An 18715-nucleotide genomic window follows, 5' to 3' on the forward strand; every position below is an offset into this window, starting at 1 on the left:
ACATCCAACTTCTTTCCATTCATAACATCAGCAATCATCTGTTTCTTGTCATCCGCACTACATCCACGCACATTTAAGCATCCCAGTTTTATAAAGTTTTTCTTCTTCTCTTTTTTAGTAAATGTATACAGGAGAAGGGGTTACTAGCCCATTGCTCCCGGCATTTTAGTCGCCTCATACGACACGCATGGCTTACGGAGGAAAGATTCTTTTCCACTTCCCCATGGACAATAGAAGAAATAAAAAAGAACAAGAGCTATTTAGAAAAAGGAGAAAAACCTAGATGTATGTATATATATATATGCATGTGCGTGTCTGTGAAGTGTGACCAAAGTGTAAGTAGGAGTAGCAAGATATCCCTGTTATCTAGCGTGTTTATGAGACAGAAAAAGAAACCAGCAATCCTACCATCATGCAAAACAGTTACAGGTTTTTGTTTCACAGTCATCTGGCAGGACGGTAGTACTTCCCTGGGTGGTTGCTGTCTACCAACAATAAAATTGATTCAATGAGTGCATAATGAATATATAAGTAGATAAAGTATGTTATTGTAGATGATTATAAGACAGATTGTTTGAGTTATAGTCTAGTAAGATTATAGATACAACTTTTTACATTACATGACATTGAGTTCAAGAACTGGTATTCTAGAAGACGACTATTGCAGGTAACAGTCTCTTGTTCTGATCAATGAAAATCAATTTTATCTGAAAAATTAACACAACTAACTCAGAGGAAATGAGAGTTGCTGAATTTGAGAATCAGAGTCACTACAGCCTCTCCTCGCTTAACGACACAGTTCCGTACCTAAGACCACGTTGGTAAATAAATTTGTTGCTAAGTGAAGAGCATACTATAATGGTGGTGGGTTTGTGTCAACCATCTTTGATATTGTTTTAATGTCACCTTTGCACCATTTATAACATTTCTGGTATATTTTTAAATGTTTATACAGTAGTGTACTGTATACAGCCTCTCCTCACTTAGCGACGTACTTGTTTACCAATGATTTGGACTTACGACGGGCTCTCTGATCAGTATACATACCTAAATAATGTATATTAGAGTTGATTTCCTCTGTTCTGTTTATTACAATATACAGTATACTACTGTATAAACAATTAAAAATATACCAGAAATGTTATAAACGGTGCAAAGGTGACATTAAAACAATATCAAAGATGGTTGACACAAACCCACTACCATTATAGTATGCTCGTCACTTTGCGATGAATTTGTTTACCGATGTGGTCCTAGGAACCGAACTCCGTCACTAAGTGAGAAGAGGCTGTACTGTAATAAACAGAATAGAGGAAATAAACTCAAATATACATTACTTAGGTAAACAAACTGGTTAGAGAGCCCGTTGTAAATCCGAGTTGTTAGTAAACGAGTTCTGGTCAACCAGGCTGTTGCTGCTGGTGGTCTGGCACTTAAAATCAAAATCAAAATTCTTGTTTCTTTGCATAGTACAAAATGTGTACTTTACATGTAATAACATTATTAAACACAAGGAAAGCAATTTGTCCAGTTTCCTCTTGACTTCTACACTTGTCCCAGCAGTGTTTCTGATATCTTCTGGTAAGATGGTGAATAGTCTAGGGCCTTGAATGTTGATGCAGTGTTCCCTTATTGTGTTCACGAATCACGAATGCTGATACAATGTTATCTTATTGTGCCCAGAAATGTTGATACAGTGCTTCCTTATTATGCCCACTTTACCCTTGCTTGTACAGGGGGTTAGATTAGATGCGAGTACTTTTTTCACATTTGCCATGCTTCCATGCATGTCTTCCTGTAAGGATTCAGGTTTCCTGAATTTCTAGAGGGATTCAAGGACATTGATTAGCTGCAACTATTTAAATTTTGTACATGTAAAATACAGCACTTGCACTGTTGAAGTTGGAAAAGGATGTTGTAATTTGGCAGGTTATCATTGGATCATAATTTCTGTGCCTTTTGGAAACACGGCCAGTGTGAAAAAGGATGCTTATGTACAGTTCAGGATATTTATTAGAGGGAACCTGTATGATCCTTGTGGGTTTAACACTTTAGTTTTGATTATAATAAGGAAACGCTTCGCCACTGTACACAAGTATCTTTTTCCACATCTTGCCGGTGTCACCATCCCATTTTTCACCGCCAGTATGTTAGTAATAATTCCAATACTGTATTTTAAATCTGTATAATAATGTGTTTTTATCAATAATAATTATAGCCCTAACAAACAACAGGACCCCAATGGAAATAAGTCACCTTGACTTTTTGGGGTAATTCTAGGTAATTTACACATGCAGGTGCTCCTTGACATATGAGGGGGTTACATTCTGGTGAACCCATCGTAAGTTGAAAATATCTAAAATCGAATATGAATATTTTTTTTTTTTTCAACAAACTGGTCGTATCCCACCAAGGCAGGGTGGCCCAAAAAGAAAAACAAAAGTTTCTCTTTTTCAATTTAGTAATTTATACAAGAGAAGGGGTTACTAGCCCCTTGCTCCTGGCATTTTAGTCGCCTCTTACAACACACATGGCTTACGGAGGAAGAATTCTGTTCCACTTCCCCATGGAGGTAAGAGGAAATAAACAAGAACAAGAACTAGAAAGAAAATAGAAGAAAACCCAGAGGGGTGTGTGTATATATGCTTGTACATGTATGTGTAGTGTGACCTAAGTGTAAGTAGAAGTAGCAAGACGTACCTGAAATCTTGCATGTTTATGAGACAGAAAAAAGGACACCAGCAATCCTACCATCATGTAAAACAATTACAGGCTTCCGTTTTACACTTACTTGGCTGGACGGTAGTACCTCCCTGGGTGGTTGCTGTCTACCAACCTACTACCACAGGACGGTAGTACCTCCCTGGGCGGTTGCTGTCTACCAACCTACTACCTACAGAATATGAATATAATATGATAAATAAGTAACTACTGTCATTGAATAAGTAAATAAATAATTACTGTGAGTAAATACCAGAAGCAGGAGACACATTTGGGCATTTAGTAGACATAATGAGCTTGGAAAAATTTCCAAAACCCATTTTGTCTACTTTTTTTTTTCTTATTAACATGTCGACCATTTCCCACCCAGGCAGGGTGACCTGGAAAGAAGAAACACTTTCATCATCATTCACTCCATCACTGTCTTGCCAGAGGTGTGCTTACATTACAGTTATAAAACTGCAACATTAACACCCCTCCTTCAGAGTGCAGACACTGTACTTCCCACCTCCAGGACTCAAGTCCAGCCTGCCACTCTCCCTGAATCCTTAAACGCCCAAGTTTTTCTGGTTTGGCAGACTTGAATCCTGGAGGCGGGAAGTACAATACCTGCACTTTGAAGGAGGGGGTTGGGATATTTTCTGTTAAGAATGACATCTAAACTGTCATATCTTCACGCCTCTGCAAAGACAAATGATAGTGTGAATGATGGTGAAAGTTTCTTTTTGAAGTGGGGGAGGGGGAGGTCATCTTGTCTTGGTGAGAGAGAGCCAGCATATTAAAAAATAAAAAAAGTGGGTTTGGGAAAATTTGGTTAAACACAGATAAAAGTTTGATGACTACTGAATGTGCTTCACTATCCCACCATCATAGTCATAATATCACGAGTCGAACCATCGTAAAGCGAGGAGCACCTGTATGTTACTGTGTATAATAATTTGTGTAGCTGTATTTATGTGTACCTGTACCTAAATAAATTTACTAAACACTTTCTCATAATTCAGATGCAGGTTTGAAGCTTATAAAGAAGCCATTCACTTGCTGTTATGCTCCAAACTTTCTGAAAAATGCTGATGTACTTGAAGGGGTAGCAAATGAGTTACAAGCTTATGAATACAATCTGAAGAACAATGATCTTTACAAGGTAAATTGTACAATAATATTTGTTGCTAGTTGTGTTTGATACAACTTTTTTTGTGTATCCATGTGTGTACGTGTGTTTGCAGAGTGTGTATGTGTGTACTCACCTATTTGTGGTTGCAGGTTTTTTTTTTTTTTTTTTTTTTTTTGTGTTTGGGTGTGTGTGTGTGTGTGTGTGTGTGTGTGTGTGTGTGTGTGTGTGTGTGTGTGTGTGTGTGTGTGTGTGTGTGTACACATTAGTGTTCCCATTACAGTTTATCATTTATCATTCAGTTGACTTCCCTGTTTCTCTTCATTTATTCTCTCCTTTCTCAGTATACAGTGAGAGTAAAATAACCACTGTGAAAAAACAGTGAATTTCCAAGCAATTTCATAATATCTCAAATTACAGTGGTAACCCGAGTTTCGTACAGCTCCCAACTCGAACAATTATGTAAGTGTATATTTGTAAGTGCATTTGTAAATGTAATTTTGGGGGGTCTGAAACAGACTAATGTAATTTAAATTATTCCTTATGGGGACGAATTCGTTCAGTAACGGCACTCGAACAGCTTTCTGGAACGAATTATGTATGAAACTTGGGGTATTTTGTGAGAAAAGGTAAAGAACATAGGAATGGCAATGTCAGATGAAATATCATCCAGAGAACAATAAAGTAAATGTAGTAAAGGTCAGAAAACTTACAGGTTGGAAAATGAGAACTTAGGAAATAAGAGAATTAATGCCAATGATGATATTGTACTTGAGTGGTATACAGAACTGACAAGATGAATTAGACACATGTACAACATCTGGGTATCTGTATTGTAGATGTTTCGCCATCCAGTGGCTTTATAAATGCAGTACAAGGACATAATGGGATGACTGTATACAAAAAGACGAGGTAATCAGTCCCTCAGCTTTGGAGTCGAAGAGTACACTGTAGTCTTGAAGACTCTGCCGACTTCAAGACTACGGTGGTCTTCACCAACTCCAAGACTGAGGGACTGATTACCTCGTCTTTTGTATATGTTTCTGCAGTCTTTCAATTACGTCCTTGAATTTGTATTGATAAAGCCACTGGATGGAGAAATGTCTTCAATAAAGACAGCCAGGTGTTGCACATATCTAAATCTTTATAACAATGATACTGTTGAAATCACATGTTCTCTCACATTTTTAAAATTGCTATGTGCTTACAGCCCCATTCAAGGCAGGAGAGTTATCAGAGTTTTAAACGTATAGTGGAACCTCGGTGTTTGAACTTAATTAGTTCCTAGGTGGTGGTCAAACTACAAAAAGTTCCATATCCGAAAGTATTTTCCTTTATTTTCACTACTGCTTTTTTTTCAAGGCCTTGGTCACTAATCTTTAGTAATAATAATATAATTAGTACTGTGCTAATATTTACAACAAAACCACAGTAAAAAAATGTAGGTAGAGAGCAAGGAGGCCAAACGCGCCGTGTTCTAGCACGACGCCAACTGAGTTGTAAACAAACCAGCACGTTTGAACTCCAGTAAAACATCCAAAGATGGGGTAAATTTTTTCTGAACAAAATTGTTCGGACTTCAGTTCATTCGAGGTCCGGTGCGTTCGAACACCGAAGTTCCACTGTACAGAGATTGTTTACTGCCATCATGGAGTCAGCAAAACATTTAAACTACTAGGAAGGTCTCAGAGTATGAACCAGGAATATACTCTTGGGAGAGATGAAATTAGTTAGATACCTGATAATATACACATGGAAGATAACTGAGGGCAAAGTTCTAAATTACACACTGCCATAACTTATTGGAGTGAGAGATATAGATTTATATCTTTTTAACCCTTAAACTGTCCAAACGTAGATCTACATTTGTGCACGTAGTGCTCTGACCTTGATTTTCTTCATAAGAAAGCATGTAAAAAAAATGTAGATCTACGTTTGGAGTGCTATGCAAGCAAATGTAGATCTACGTTTGGAGTGCTACGCAAGCAAATGTAGATCTACGTTTGGAGCGCTTCGCAAGCAAATGTAGATCTACGTTTGGAGCGCTACGCAAGCAAATGTAGATCTACATTTGGACAGTTTAAGGGTTAAACACATTGGCCATATCCCACCAAGGCAGGGCGACCCCAAAAGAAGAAACGTTTTTACTATCACTTACTCCTTCACTGTCTTGCCAGAGGGGCGCTGATACTATAGTTCACAGCTGCAAATATCCCCACCCCTCCTCCAGAGTGCAGGCACTTCCCACCTCCAGAGATATAGATGACAGTGTAAAATAAATCCAGTGAAAAACAGTGACACTACAGGCATAGTAAGAGGTTTATTTTATTTTTTTTTATTATCACACTGGCCGATTCCCACCAAGGCAGGGTGACCCGAAAAAGAAAAACTTTCACCATCATTCACTCCATCACTGTCTTGCCAGAAGGGTGCTTTACACTACAGTTTTTAAACTGCAACATTAACACCCCTCCTTCAGAGTGCAGGCACTGTACTTCCCATCAAATTCATGGCCCAACCTGGTATCAGTAGTTATTGGAAATATTGCCAGAATAAATCTTTGCAGAGGGGCAGATCAACCAGGCTGTAATGGTTTTGTGGGCCAGTGGGCTGCTAGCAGCAACACCTGATTGAGCAAGCACTCAGTAAGGAAGCCTGGCCAAAGGCAAGGCTAGTAGGGTAGAAGGGTCTTTAAAATTTGCCAGAGGTATAGTGCAAGCCGGAGAGGTAAGGTTGGGTTACATAAACATATAAATTTTATATTTAACCGCAAATAAACAAATTAAAAACAATCACAGTTCATCTGGCAGTTGAGCATAGCCAGGAGACACTTAATTATGTGTGATAAACACTCCTGGTGTGAGAATGGGCAGCTATACACAGTACTTATAAACCACATTGAGAATCTTCCGTATTGTGTATATAATTATTGTATCATTATTGTGTATAATATCATCATTATACACAATACAGAAGGTCTCCAACGTGTTTGTAAATTCAAGATAGGAGTGAATGGAGACAAATGGTTTTTAATACTTGACGTGCTGTTGGAGTGTGAGCAAAGTAACATTTATGAAGGGATTCAGGGAAACCGGCAGGCCGGACTTGAGTTCTGGAGATGGGAAGTACAGTGCCTGCACTCTGAAGGAGGGGTGTTAATGTTGCAGTTTAAAAACTGTAGTGTAAAGCACCCTTCTGGCAAGACAGTGATGGAGTGAATGATGGTGAAAGTTTTTCTTTTTCGGGCCACCCTGCCTTGGTGGGAATCGGCCAGTGTGATAATAAAAAATAAAAAATAATACTGGAGATTCTCAATGTGTTCGTAAGTCATGGACATATTGTATGAGAAATATCTGGACTCAAGTCCTGTATGTGAGAAACACCTTGCACTCACTCTGAAGGATACCTTTGATGAGTTCCAAGTTTTTCTACTCCTGGAGCCCAGCCATGGGCCAGACTTGCCTGGTGCTTGCTTGATCAACCTGGCTGTTGCTGCTGGTGGCTCACTGAGCTAGAGATGTTGCAGTTTAAAGGGTCATTTAAATTGTGGTGTCTGCATACTTCTGGCTAGACAGCTGTTGACTTAATGAAGGGAAATTTGTCCTTTGGGTCTCCTGTCATGGTGGGAGATTGCTGTGTAAAAAAACCCTAAGTGACAATAGCATGTTTGTTTTGGAGTTCACTGTGCCATATTAAGGCATTCCTGGTAACCCTAATTGTTAGGTTTAAGGGTCTAAGTACCTGACAAATACGTTTTAGGGTACATGTGAACAATTAGTCATCATCCTTAAAATTCAATTATGCCACCACTACTGGGGCAAATGTAATGCAAATGGCAGTGTAATTTTTGTTCTTATAACCTCATATTTTGGGAGGAACTCAGTGATACTTACAATTCCTGAATTTTCTGATAACCAAGACATGTCACTACTGTGAATTTGTAGGGCTGACTGTGCAGTGGACCCCCACCTAACGATATTATTTCAACCCAGAAGTCTGTTTGGGTGCCGTTATAGACCGAATTTGTTCCCATAAGAAATACAGTGGACCCCCGCTTAACGATCACCTCCCAATGCGGCCAATTATGTAAGTGTATTTATGTAAGTGCGTTTGTACATGTATGTTTGGGGGTCTGAAATGGACTAATCTACTTCACAATATTCCTTATGGGAACAAATTCGGTCAGTACTGGCACCTAAACATATTTCTGGAATGAAAAAATATCGTTAACCGGGGGTCCACTGTATTGTGAATTAGATTAGTCCGTTTCAGACCCCCAAAAATACACCTACAAAAGCACTTACAAAAATACACTTACATAATTGGTCGAGTTGGGAGCTGATCGTTAGGCGGGGGTCCACTGCACTTATAAACAGTGGCAACTGTTTTAAGCTTCACTGCATTTCAGATTGACTATTTCTCCATTTTTTTGTATCTACATATTCTTTATTATATTTTAATTATTTAACCTCATGATTAATCTTTCATAATTTTTTTTCTTCTTGCAGTTTTCACAAACCTCCGACTTGAAAAATGCCACCACTCCGTATATAGCAGGGCTTCGCAACTTTCTGTACGGTGATGTTCGTAAATGGTTAATAGATGTGACTGGTATACCTCTGAATGACACTGTTGATATGGGCTCTTCCAAATATTCATATACTGGTAAGTAATTTATTGGAGAAGAGACAAAATGCAATCACTAGGACGTGTTTATTGGAAATGTTGCAGCTCGGGACAAAATAATCACTATGACCCTTTGGTCATAGTTACTATTTTGTGTCCTCCACTACTTTTCAGTACCATATACTTATTTTTTTTAACACTTTACCCACTTCCCACTGTGGCAGGGCGACCCAAAAAAGAAGAAATATTTTTCATCATCACTCACTCCATCACTGTCTTGGTAGAGGTGTGCCAATGCTACATTTCAAAAATTGTAACATATCTCCACCCCTCCTTCAATAAATTATTTCAATAACTCTACTGTCATATTTACAGATAATGGCAGTGTCAAAGAGGAGCCAACATTCCTAATTGTTTTTTCTTCAACCTTTGTAATATATAAAATAAAAGTGGGAGTTGTCACAGCTGCTCTTTGCTGATGACACTGTGCTCTTGGGAGATTCTGAAGAGAAGTTGCAGAGATTGGTGGATGAATTTGGTAGGGTGTGCAAAAGAAGAAAATTGAAAGTGAATACAGGAAAGAGTAAGGTTATGAGGATAACAAAAAGATTAGGTGATGAAAGATTGAATATCAGATTGGAGGGAGAGAGTATGGAGGAGGTGAATATATTCAGATATTTGGGAGTGGACGTGTCAGCGGATGGATCTATGAAGGATGAGGTGAATCATAGAATTGATGAGGGGAAAAGAGTGAGTGGTGCACTTAGGAGTCTGTGGAGACAAAGAACTTTGTCCTTGGAGGCAAAGAGGGGAATGTATGAGAGTATAGTTTTACCAACACTCTTATATGGGTGTGAAGCATGGGTGATGAATGTTGCAGCGAGGAGAAGGCTGGAGGCAGTGGAGATGTCATGTCTGAGGGCAGTGTGTGGTGTGAATATAATGCAGAGAATTCGTAGTTTGGAAGTTAGGAGGAGGTGCTGGATTACCAAAACTGTTGTCCAGAGGGCTGAGGAAGGGTTGTTGAGGTGGTTCGGACATGTAGAGAGAATGGAGCGAAACAGAATGACTTCAAGAGTGTATCAGTCTGTAGTAGAAGGAAGGCGGGGTAGGGGTCGGCCTAGGAAAGGTTGGAGGGAGGGGGTAAAGGAGATTTTGTGTGCGAGGGGCTCGGACTTCCAGCAGGCGTGCGTGAGCGTGTTTGATAGGAGTGAATGGAGACGAATGGTTTTTAATACTTGACGTGCTGTTGGAGTGTGAGCAAAGTAACATTTATGAAGGGGTTCAGGGAAACCGGCAGGCCGGACTTGAGTCCTGGAGATGGGAAGTACAGTGCCTGCACTCTGAAGGAGGGGTGTTAATGTTGCAGTTTAAAAACTGTAGTGTAAAGCACCCTTCTGGCAAGACAGTGATGGAGTGAATGATGGTGAAAGTTTTTCTTTTTCAGGCCACCCTGCCTTGGTGGGAATCGGCCAGTGTGATAATAAAAAAAAAAAAAAATAATGTTTAAACTGTTCCTTGTTTTGTCTTCCCATAACATGCTGGCTGTCTCCCACCTAGGCAGAGTGACCCAAAAAAGAAACTCTTTCACCATAATTCACACTATCACTGTCTTGCCAAAGGCGCACAGATATAACAGTTTAGGTGTTATATTTTATTACAGATGTGTTGCTGTGCCACGATGATGAACTAGAAGGCCGGAGAATTGCTTATATACTTTACTTGGTCCCACCGTGGGAGAAGCAGGATGGTGGGTCACTAGACCTCTTCACTACAGATGGTATGTTTCTTTATTACAGTGTTTTGTACCAGATTACAAGTGATTTAGTAGAGGAACTACCCAATAAAGTGCACAGAAATGGGTAACTTGTCAAATTTTACTCTAAATTGAAAATAAACATTGTAGGGATTCCAGGCCCTAAAATATTTTGTCTGTTTTTTAATTACATCCTCATGCCTCTTCATTTTCAGTGTTTTTTTTTATTATCACACTGGCCGATTCCCACCAAGGCAGGGTGGCCCGAAAAAGAAAAACTTTCACCATCATTCACTCCATCACTGTCTTGCCAGAAGGGTGCTTTACACTACAGTTTTTAAACTGCAACATTAACACCCCTCCTTCAGAGTGCAGGCACTGTACTTCCCATCTCCAGGACTCAAGTCCGGCCCGCCGGTTTCCCTGAATCCCTTCATAAATGTTACTTTGCTCACACTCCAACAGCACGTCAAGTATTAAAAACCATTTGTCTCCATTCACTCCTATCAAACACGCTCATGCATGCCTGCTGGAAGTCCAAGCCCCTCGCACACAAAACCTCCTTAACCCCCTCCCTCCAACCTTTCCTAGGCCGACCCCTACCCCGCCTTCCTTCCACTACAGACTGATACACTCTTGAAGTCATTCTGTTTCGCTCCATTCTCTCTACATGTCCGAACCACCTCAACAACCCTTCCTCAGCCCTCTGGACAACAGTTTTGGTAATCCCGCACCTCCTCCTAACTTCCAAACTACGAATTCTCTGCATTATATTCACACCACACATTGCCCTCAGACATGACATCTCCACTGCCTCCAGCCTTCTCCTCGCTGCAACATTCATCACCCACGCTTCACACCCATATAAGAGCGTTGGTAAAACTATACTCTCATACATTCCCCTCTTTGCCTCCAAGGACAAAGTTCTTTGTCTCCACAGACTCCTAAGTGCACCACTCACTCTTTTTCCCTCATCAATTCTATGATTCACCTCATCTTTCATAGACCCATCCGCTGACACGTCCACTCCCAAATATCTGAATACGTTCACCTCCTCCATACTCTCTCCCTCCAATCTGATATCCAATCTTTCATCACCTAATCTTTTTGTTATCCTCATAACCTTACTCTTTCCTGTATTCACCTTTAATTTTCTTCTTTTGCACACCCTACCAAATTCATCCACCAATCTCTGCAACTTCTCTTCAGAATCTCCCAAGAGCACAGTGTCATCAGCAAAGAGCAGCTGTGACAACTCCCACTTTGTGTGTGATTCTTTATCTTTTAACTCCACGCCTCTTGCCAAGACCCTCGCATTTACTTCTCTTACAACCCCATCTATAAATATATTAAACAACCACGGTGACATCACACATCCTTGTCTAAGGCCTACTTTTACTGGGAAAAAATTTCCCTCTTTCCTACATACTCTAACTTGAGCCTCACTATCCTCGTAAAAACTCTTCACTGCTTTCAGTAACCTACCTCCTACACCATACACCTGCAACATCTGCCACATTGCCCCCCTATCCACCCTGTCATACGCCTTTTCCAAATCCATAAATGCCACAAAGACCTCTTTAGCCTTATCTAAATACTGTTCACGTATATGTTTCAGTGTATCATTATAAAAAAAAAAATCAAAGATTTATCCTATTTCTTATAATAAAATACAGCCTCTCATCACTTAGTGACGTGCATGTACTCGTTTTCCGACGACTCCGACTTATGACGGACTCTCTGACCAGTACGCATACCTAAATAATGTATATTAGAGCTGATTCCCTCTATTCTATTTATTACAATGTGCAGTACACTACTGTATAAACATTTAAAAATATTCCAGAAATGTTATAAATGATGCAAAGGTGACATGAAAACAATATCAAAGATGGCTGACACAAACTCAGTAACATTATAGTATGCTCCTCACTTAGTGACAAATTCATTTAATGATGTGGTCTTAGAAGCGGAAGAGGTTGTGTAACCAGGAATCTGGAGGTTTATCTGGAGAGAGTTCCGGGGGTCAACGCCCCCGCGGCCCGGTCTGTGACCAGGCCTCCTTAGGTCAGTGTCCCAGGATGCGACCCACACCAGTCGACTAACACCCAAGAACCCATTTTACTGATGGGGAACATAGACAACAGGTTGAAAGAAACACGTCCAATGTTTCTACTCTGGCTGGGAATCGAACCCAGGCCCTCACCGTGTGAAGCGAGAGCGTTAACCACCAGGCCACCATGGTTTACAGCATGGTTTACAGCATCCCAATAATTGAATCACATCTAGTAATAACTTCTAAAACAGACCAGGAGCTGTAAGGGGGGCCTTACCCATGCTCAGGAAAATTGACAAATATTGAATGATTCCATTCTATCAAATGATGCCAAGAAACGGCCAATAAAGCCATGAAAACCATCATAGAAAACTCCCCAGATTCGATATTTTAAACCAAACTCGAGATCAGAGTTTTGCTTTTCCCATTATGCACCAAATGAAGCAGGATTTTTTTTATACTGTATGAACTCTCCACACAGACCCATTCTCTCATATTTGGACCAAAATTTACCACTTTCAGCTTATCAGAGTGAGCCGAGCTCAAGATGTACATTATGTGAAAGGCCAGGCCTTTAGTGACGTAGGTCTACATGACGGGCAGTGAAAGAGTTGAGGCCCTTTATGGTTCTTCAGTGGGGTTGTGCCTTGAAGCTGAAGAACTCTTGATCCAGGAATTTGAGATAATTTACTCTTTCTTAAATCAAACTTGATTACCCCTCACATACATGATGCTGTATTGCTAATGAATATGGGTGATGTTGCAATTGGAGAGTAATATGAATTGTAACATCAGCACACTTCTGCCAAAATGGCTATTGAATGAATGATGGTAATTTTTTTTTTTTTTTTTTTTGGGGGGGGGGGGTATGGGGTCTCCCTGCCTTAGTGGGAGACAGTTGTTTAGATAATAAACAATGCCCATGTAGGGTACTAGTAATGACATTTCATTTTTTTAACACTGGCCATCTACTGCCAAGACAGGGTGACCTGAAAAAGAAACACTTTCACCATCATTCCCACTATCACTGTCTCACCACAAATGTACAAGTACAGCAGTTTAGTTGCTTCTCTAAACAGCAAATATCCCAAACCCCTCCTTCAGAGTGCGGGCATTGTATTTCCCACCTCTAGGACTCAAGTCTGACTAACCAGTTTACCTGAATCCCTTCACAAAATATTACCTCACTCACACCCCAACATATACTTTTTAAATTCCTTTACTAATACTTGATATTTTGTACAGAATATAAACAACCAAAAGATGTTGTTGAGTCTCTGAAGCCTGAATGGAATTCCTTTGCCTTTTTTGAAGTGTCTCCAGTATCATTTCACCAGGTGAGTGCCACTGTCTCAACAAAGTACAGAACTGTTTGATGATAATGCTGACATCAGTCAGTTTTTGATTGGTGTCAGCAAGAAATTGATATCAATCAATTTCTTCCTAGTCTGTTTTATAGTTCTGTTTGATGATAATGCTGACATCAATCAGTTTTTGATTGGTGTCAGCAAGAAATTGATATCAATCAATTTCTTCCTAGTCTGTTTTATAGTTCTTTTCATTTTCATTTAAATTTACCATAGTGATATTTTTATATATTGTATATAGTTACGCAGTTTTACTGTGGTGTAAGAATCCTACTTGTGCATTGAGGAGAGTGAGTGTGTGTTGGGTGTACAGTATATGGCATGCTTGCAGTAACAGAACAGATGCCCTTTTCACAACCTTTTATTGGGACAGTGTTTTGATCTGGTTAACCAGACTTGAGTCCTGGAGGTGGGAAGTACAGTGCCTACAATTTAAAGGAGGGGCTTGAAATATTGGCTGTTTGGAGTGATACCTAAACTGTTGTGTCTGGGTGTGCAACAGGTACACAAACACACCCTCCCTCTCCCTACCCAGGCCAAGTGTCTGTCGACAGGAGCTGTTGACAGACAGTAACTAAGTGATTATGTGTGAATGATAGTGGAAGTGTTGAATGATGGTGAAAGTGTTTCCTTTTTTTTTGTTTCACCCAGCCTTGGTGGGAGACGGCCGGCATGTAAAAAAAGAAAAAAAAAATAACAATGTATTTTCCAGGGTCATATATTTGTGTTACAAAGACTGGTTTACATTAATTCTTTCTTATGTGGAAAGTATTATAGTTATTCCAAGTGCTTTGGGAAGACAAACTCGGGGTAATGCTGATGGAGCATAAAAATATAATCATACAACAGGGTCCTGCTTATACAACAGGTTAAGGGTTCGAGCTACTGCTGTAAAGGGTTACAGTTTTTTTCACTTTCAAATGCATATAAAAGCCTAGTAACATGTTTATATTATCATGTATTCAATGAACAATAGAGCTAGGCCTAAAAAATGCATATACAGTACACACGTTACTTTAAATATTTTTATCTTTATCTTATAATGAGTGGTGAATATATTTATTGTAGGAAGTCTGAATAAATGAAGAATGGGTATAAGTGAAAACCGCTTTATTAGCGAAACGCTGTAAAGTGAGGTCCTCCTATATATATAAACGCTTTTTTTTTTTTTAATGCACCAACCACCTCCCACAGAGGCAGGGTGACCCGAACAAGAAATACCCCCACCATCCTTTACACTGTTGTTACCACTTTGTGCTCGTAACTCAAATAAAATGTCTTTGCTCCTGAAAGGCTGCTCAACCAGCTGTCTAAGGGTAGTGTTATTTAACACTGAAAGAAAAACAGACACTCTTAGGCCAGCTCGTACCAGCATATTAAATTTTTTTTCTTTTTTCAATACGCCAGCTGTCTCCCACCGAGGCAGGGTGACCCAAAAAGAAAGAAAATCCCCATAAAGAAAATACTTTCATCATCATTCAACACTTTCACTTCACTCATACATAATCACTCTTTGCGAAGGCACTCAGATATGACAGTTCAGAAGAACCTAACCTCCAAACTGCCAGTATCCCAAACCCCTCCTTTAAAGTGCAGGCAGTGACATATTAAATGTGAAATATTAATTATTATTATAAGGAAGGGCACAAAAACTCACTTATGCAAAAATATATATTAATAGTAATGTGTATACAACCTACTCTACTACATCCAACATCACCACACTCCGGTTCACATTAGCTCACTAGCACACTGCTACTAGTGAGTGAACAAAATATAAACCTTTATAAACAGGGAGGCTCCATGACACCCCGCATCCTTCTGGCAATCTGTCTGCCAACAGACAAAAACACCATACAGTACTCTTCCAAAACTTAAACAGGCCTCTACATACTAGGACCTTACATACAAACAAGAGAGCACTTAAACACACAGAATTACCTATAGTATACACTAAAACAATTCGCCAAACCACCTACTCACACTAACGCCAACCCATGATGACTTCAGCAAACCGCCTTCCTACACATACTGAACTCACAAATACTTCATCTACTTCTGTCTCCTGGCCACTGCCTGACCAGGAATAATACACATCCGGTTTCAGTACAATCCCAGAACTATGGAGCATTTTCTATACAATATTTTTACTGCAGCACACTGCGTAATACTATCACTGTCTTGCCAGAGCCACATAGATACGACAGTTTAGACACTGTACATTTAAGGTTGTAAGGTCACTTCTCTTACTTAAGATACTTTCTTGATAGGTAGCAGAAGTGTTGTCCCAAGATAAAGTTCGTCTCTCCATTAATGGCTGGTTTCATGGTCCCCCAATTGAGAGGCCACCAAAATACCATGCTCCGTGTTTACCCCTAGAAGCTCCTACACATATTGAGGTAAGAATAGTACATTTAATCCTCGATGCAGTAAAATAATGTTTTACCATATTTTTCTCTATTATTAATATTTCCTTTATTTTTAAAAATAATATATAAAAGTGTTTACAGTGAAACATATAAGTGAACAGTATTTAGATAAGGCTAAAGAGGTCTTTGTGGCATTTATGGATTTGGAAAAGGCGTATGACAGGGTGGATAGGGAGGCAATGTGGCAGATGTTGCAAGTGTATGGTGTAGGAGGTAGGTTACTGAAAGCAGTGAAGAGTTTTTACGAGGATAGTGAGGCTCAAGTTAGAGTATGTAGGAAAGAGGGAAATTTTTTCCCAGTAAAAGTAGGCCTTAGACAAGGATGTGTGATGTCACCGTGGTTGTTTAATATATTTATAGATGGGGTTGTAAGAGAAGTAAATGCGAGGGTCTTGGCAAGAGGCGTGGAGTTAAAAGATAAAGAATCACACATAAAGTGGGAGTTGTCACAGCTGCTCTTTGCTGATGACACTGTGCTCTTGGGAGATTCTGAAGAGAAGTTGCAGAGATTGGTGGATGAATTTGGTAGGGTGTGCAAAAGAAGAAAATTAAAGGTGAATACAGGAAAGAGTAAGGTTATGAGGATAACAAAAAGATTAGGTGATGAAAGATTGAATATCAGATTGGAGGGAGAGAGTATGGAGGAGGTGAACGTATTCAGATATTTGGGAGTGGACGTGTCAGCGGATGGGTCTATGAAAGATGAGGTGAATCATAGAATTGATGAGGGAAAAAGAGTGAGTGGTGCACTTAGGAGTCTGTGGAGACAAAGAACTTTGTCCTTGGAGGCAAAGAGGGGAATGTATGAGAGTATAGTTTTACCAACGCTCTTATATGGGTGTGAAGCGTGGGTGATGAATGTTGCAGCGAGGAGAAGGCTGGAGGCAGTGGAGATGTCATGTCTGAGGGCAATGTGTGGTGTGAATATAATGCAGAGAATTCGTAGTTTGGAAGTTAGGAGGAGGTGCGGGATTACCAAAACTGTTGTCCAGAGGGCTGAGGAAGGGTTGTTGAGGTGGTTCGGACATGTAGAGAGAATGGAGCGAAACAGAATGACTTCAAGAGTGTATCAGTCTGTAGTGGAAGGAAGGCGGGGTAGGGGTCGGCCTAGGAAAGGTTGGAGGGAGGGGGTAAAGGAGGTTTTGTGTGCGAGGGGCTTGGACTTCCAGGAGGCATGCATGAGCGTGTTTGATAGGAGTGAATGGAGACAAATGGTTTTTAATACTTGACGTGCTGTTGGAGTGTGAGCAAAGTAACATTTATGAAGGGATTCAGGGAAACCGGCAGGCCGGACTTGAGTCCTGGAGATGGGAAGTACAGTGCCTGCACTCTGAAGGAGGGGTGTTAATGTTGCAGTTTAAAAACTGTAGTGTAAAGCACCCTTCTGGCAAGACAGTGATGGAGTGAATGATGGTGAAAGTTTTTCTTTTTCGGGCCACCCTGCCTTGGTGGGAATCGGCCAGTGTGATAATAAAAAAATAATAATAAAATAAAAAAAAGTCCATAAAAATCTATATTGTTATTGCATAATTCAACAATTCAGAGTAGTTGGAGGCATTTTCTGACATGCTTCAGAATAATGGGGAAGGGGAGAGATCTATTTTATTGGAATAATGTTAAAAATATATGAATAAAATTCATTAGTCTAGTTTATTTCTAATGTACAGTAGTATGTAACACACAGTTTGCAGATACACAGTATACATGAGTCGTTATTTTGTTTACATACTTATGATAAAGTTTAATTGAGAAATTACTCACAATATGTTCATGGGAAGCATTTCACAGCTTCTCTTAGGCTTTGAAGAACCACTACCATCACTGCTTATGTGCTTTGGTGCATTATTAAACAAAATTAAGGGTTATTTTCGAGCCAGGGTAATCCATGGATAACTAAAACTGAATCCGTGGATACTGGAGTTCTACTGTACTGCAATAAACAATGAAAATAAATAAGTTAAAAGTATGGATTTTGTCCATAATTTTTAGAGTGTGTTATGTCAGGATCCATTACATTGAATGACTATTATACTGATTATGAGCGCTAGGGGTGTTAGATAGTCGAGAGTGAAAGCGAGGTAGCATGAAGTTTGACATGATGAAGTTGCCTTTATATATTCTTACTAGATGTAAAGATTACTTAGAATCAGAAGTGCTAGTATGGAGAGAGACTTGTGCAAAACATTAATAAGTATTTACAAATAACAAAAAAAGGCACAATACTGTAACTGGAACGATACACAAATAACCCGCACATAAAAGAGAGAAGCTTACGATGACGTTTCGGTCTGACTTGGACCATTTACAAAGTCACACTGACTTTGTAAATGGTCCAAGTCAGACCGAAACGTCATCGTAAGCTTCTCTCTTTTATGTGCGGGTTATTTGTGTATTTACAAATAGTTTGTTAAATAGTAATGACACAATTGCAAACAAACTGTGGTATGGGTGGGGTTAGAACCCATGGCAAGTGAATTGTAAAACTCCAGGCCAGTGTGTCAACCACTGGGCCAGCTGGCTACAGTAAGAGTCATCCAACTAGGTATATTTATGCATCAGAGGTAACAGTTGACTGCTTGTTCTTCTTGTAATTCTCAAATTTATTGTTTATGAATGCTTAGAGACTGTATATAAAAGCAGTTAGTTACT

General features: G+C 39.6%; 1 protein-coding gene across 2 annotated transcripts in view; it reads left to right on the forward strand.

Moving 5' to 3' along the window:
* sud1 (Prolyl 3-hydroxylase sud1) overlaps positions 1 to 18715 on the forward strand; it is a 58332-nt gene that overhangs the window by 24889 nt on the left and 14728 nt on the right. For both annotated transcript variants that reach the window (XM_070079641.1, XM_070079642.1), the window contains exons 4-8: positions 3726 to 3865; positions 8341 to 8497; positions 10122 to 10238; positions 13516 to 13607; positions 15908 to 16036. In XM_070079641.1, coding sequence (XP_069935742.1) covers positions 3726 to 3865; positions 8341 to 8497; positions 10122 to 10238; positions 13516 to 13607; positions 15908 to 16036 — 635 coding nt within the window. The remainder of the gene's footprint in view (positions 1 to 3725; positions 3866 to 8340; positions 8498 to 10121; positions 10239 to 13515; positions 13608 to 15907; positions 16037 to 18715) is intronic.

Source organism: Cherax quadricarinatus, chromosome 100 (assembly GCF_038502225.1).
Source record: "Cherax quadricarinatus isolate ZL_2023a chromosome 100, ASM3850222v1, whole genome shotgun sequence".
NCBI classification, from domain to species: domain Eukaryota; kingdom Metazoa; phylum Arthropoda; class Malacostraca; order Decapoda; family Parastacidae; genus Cherax; species Cherax quadricarinatus.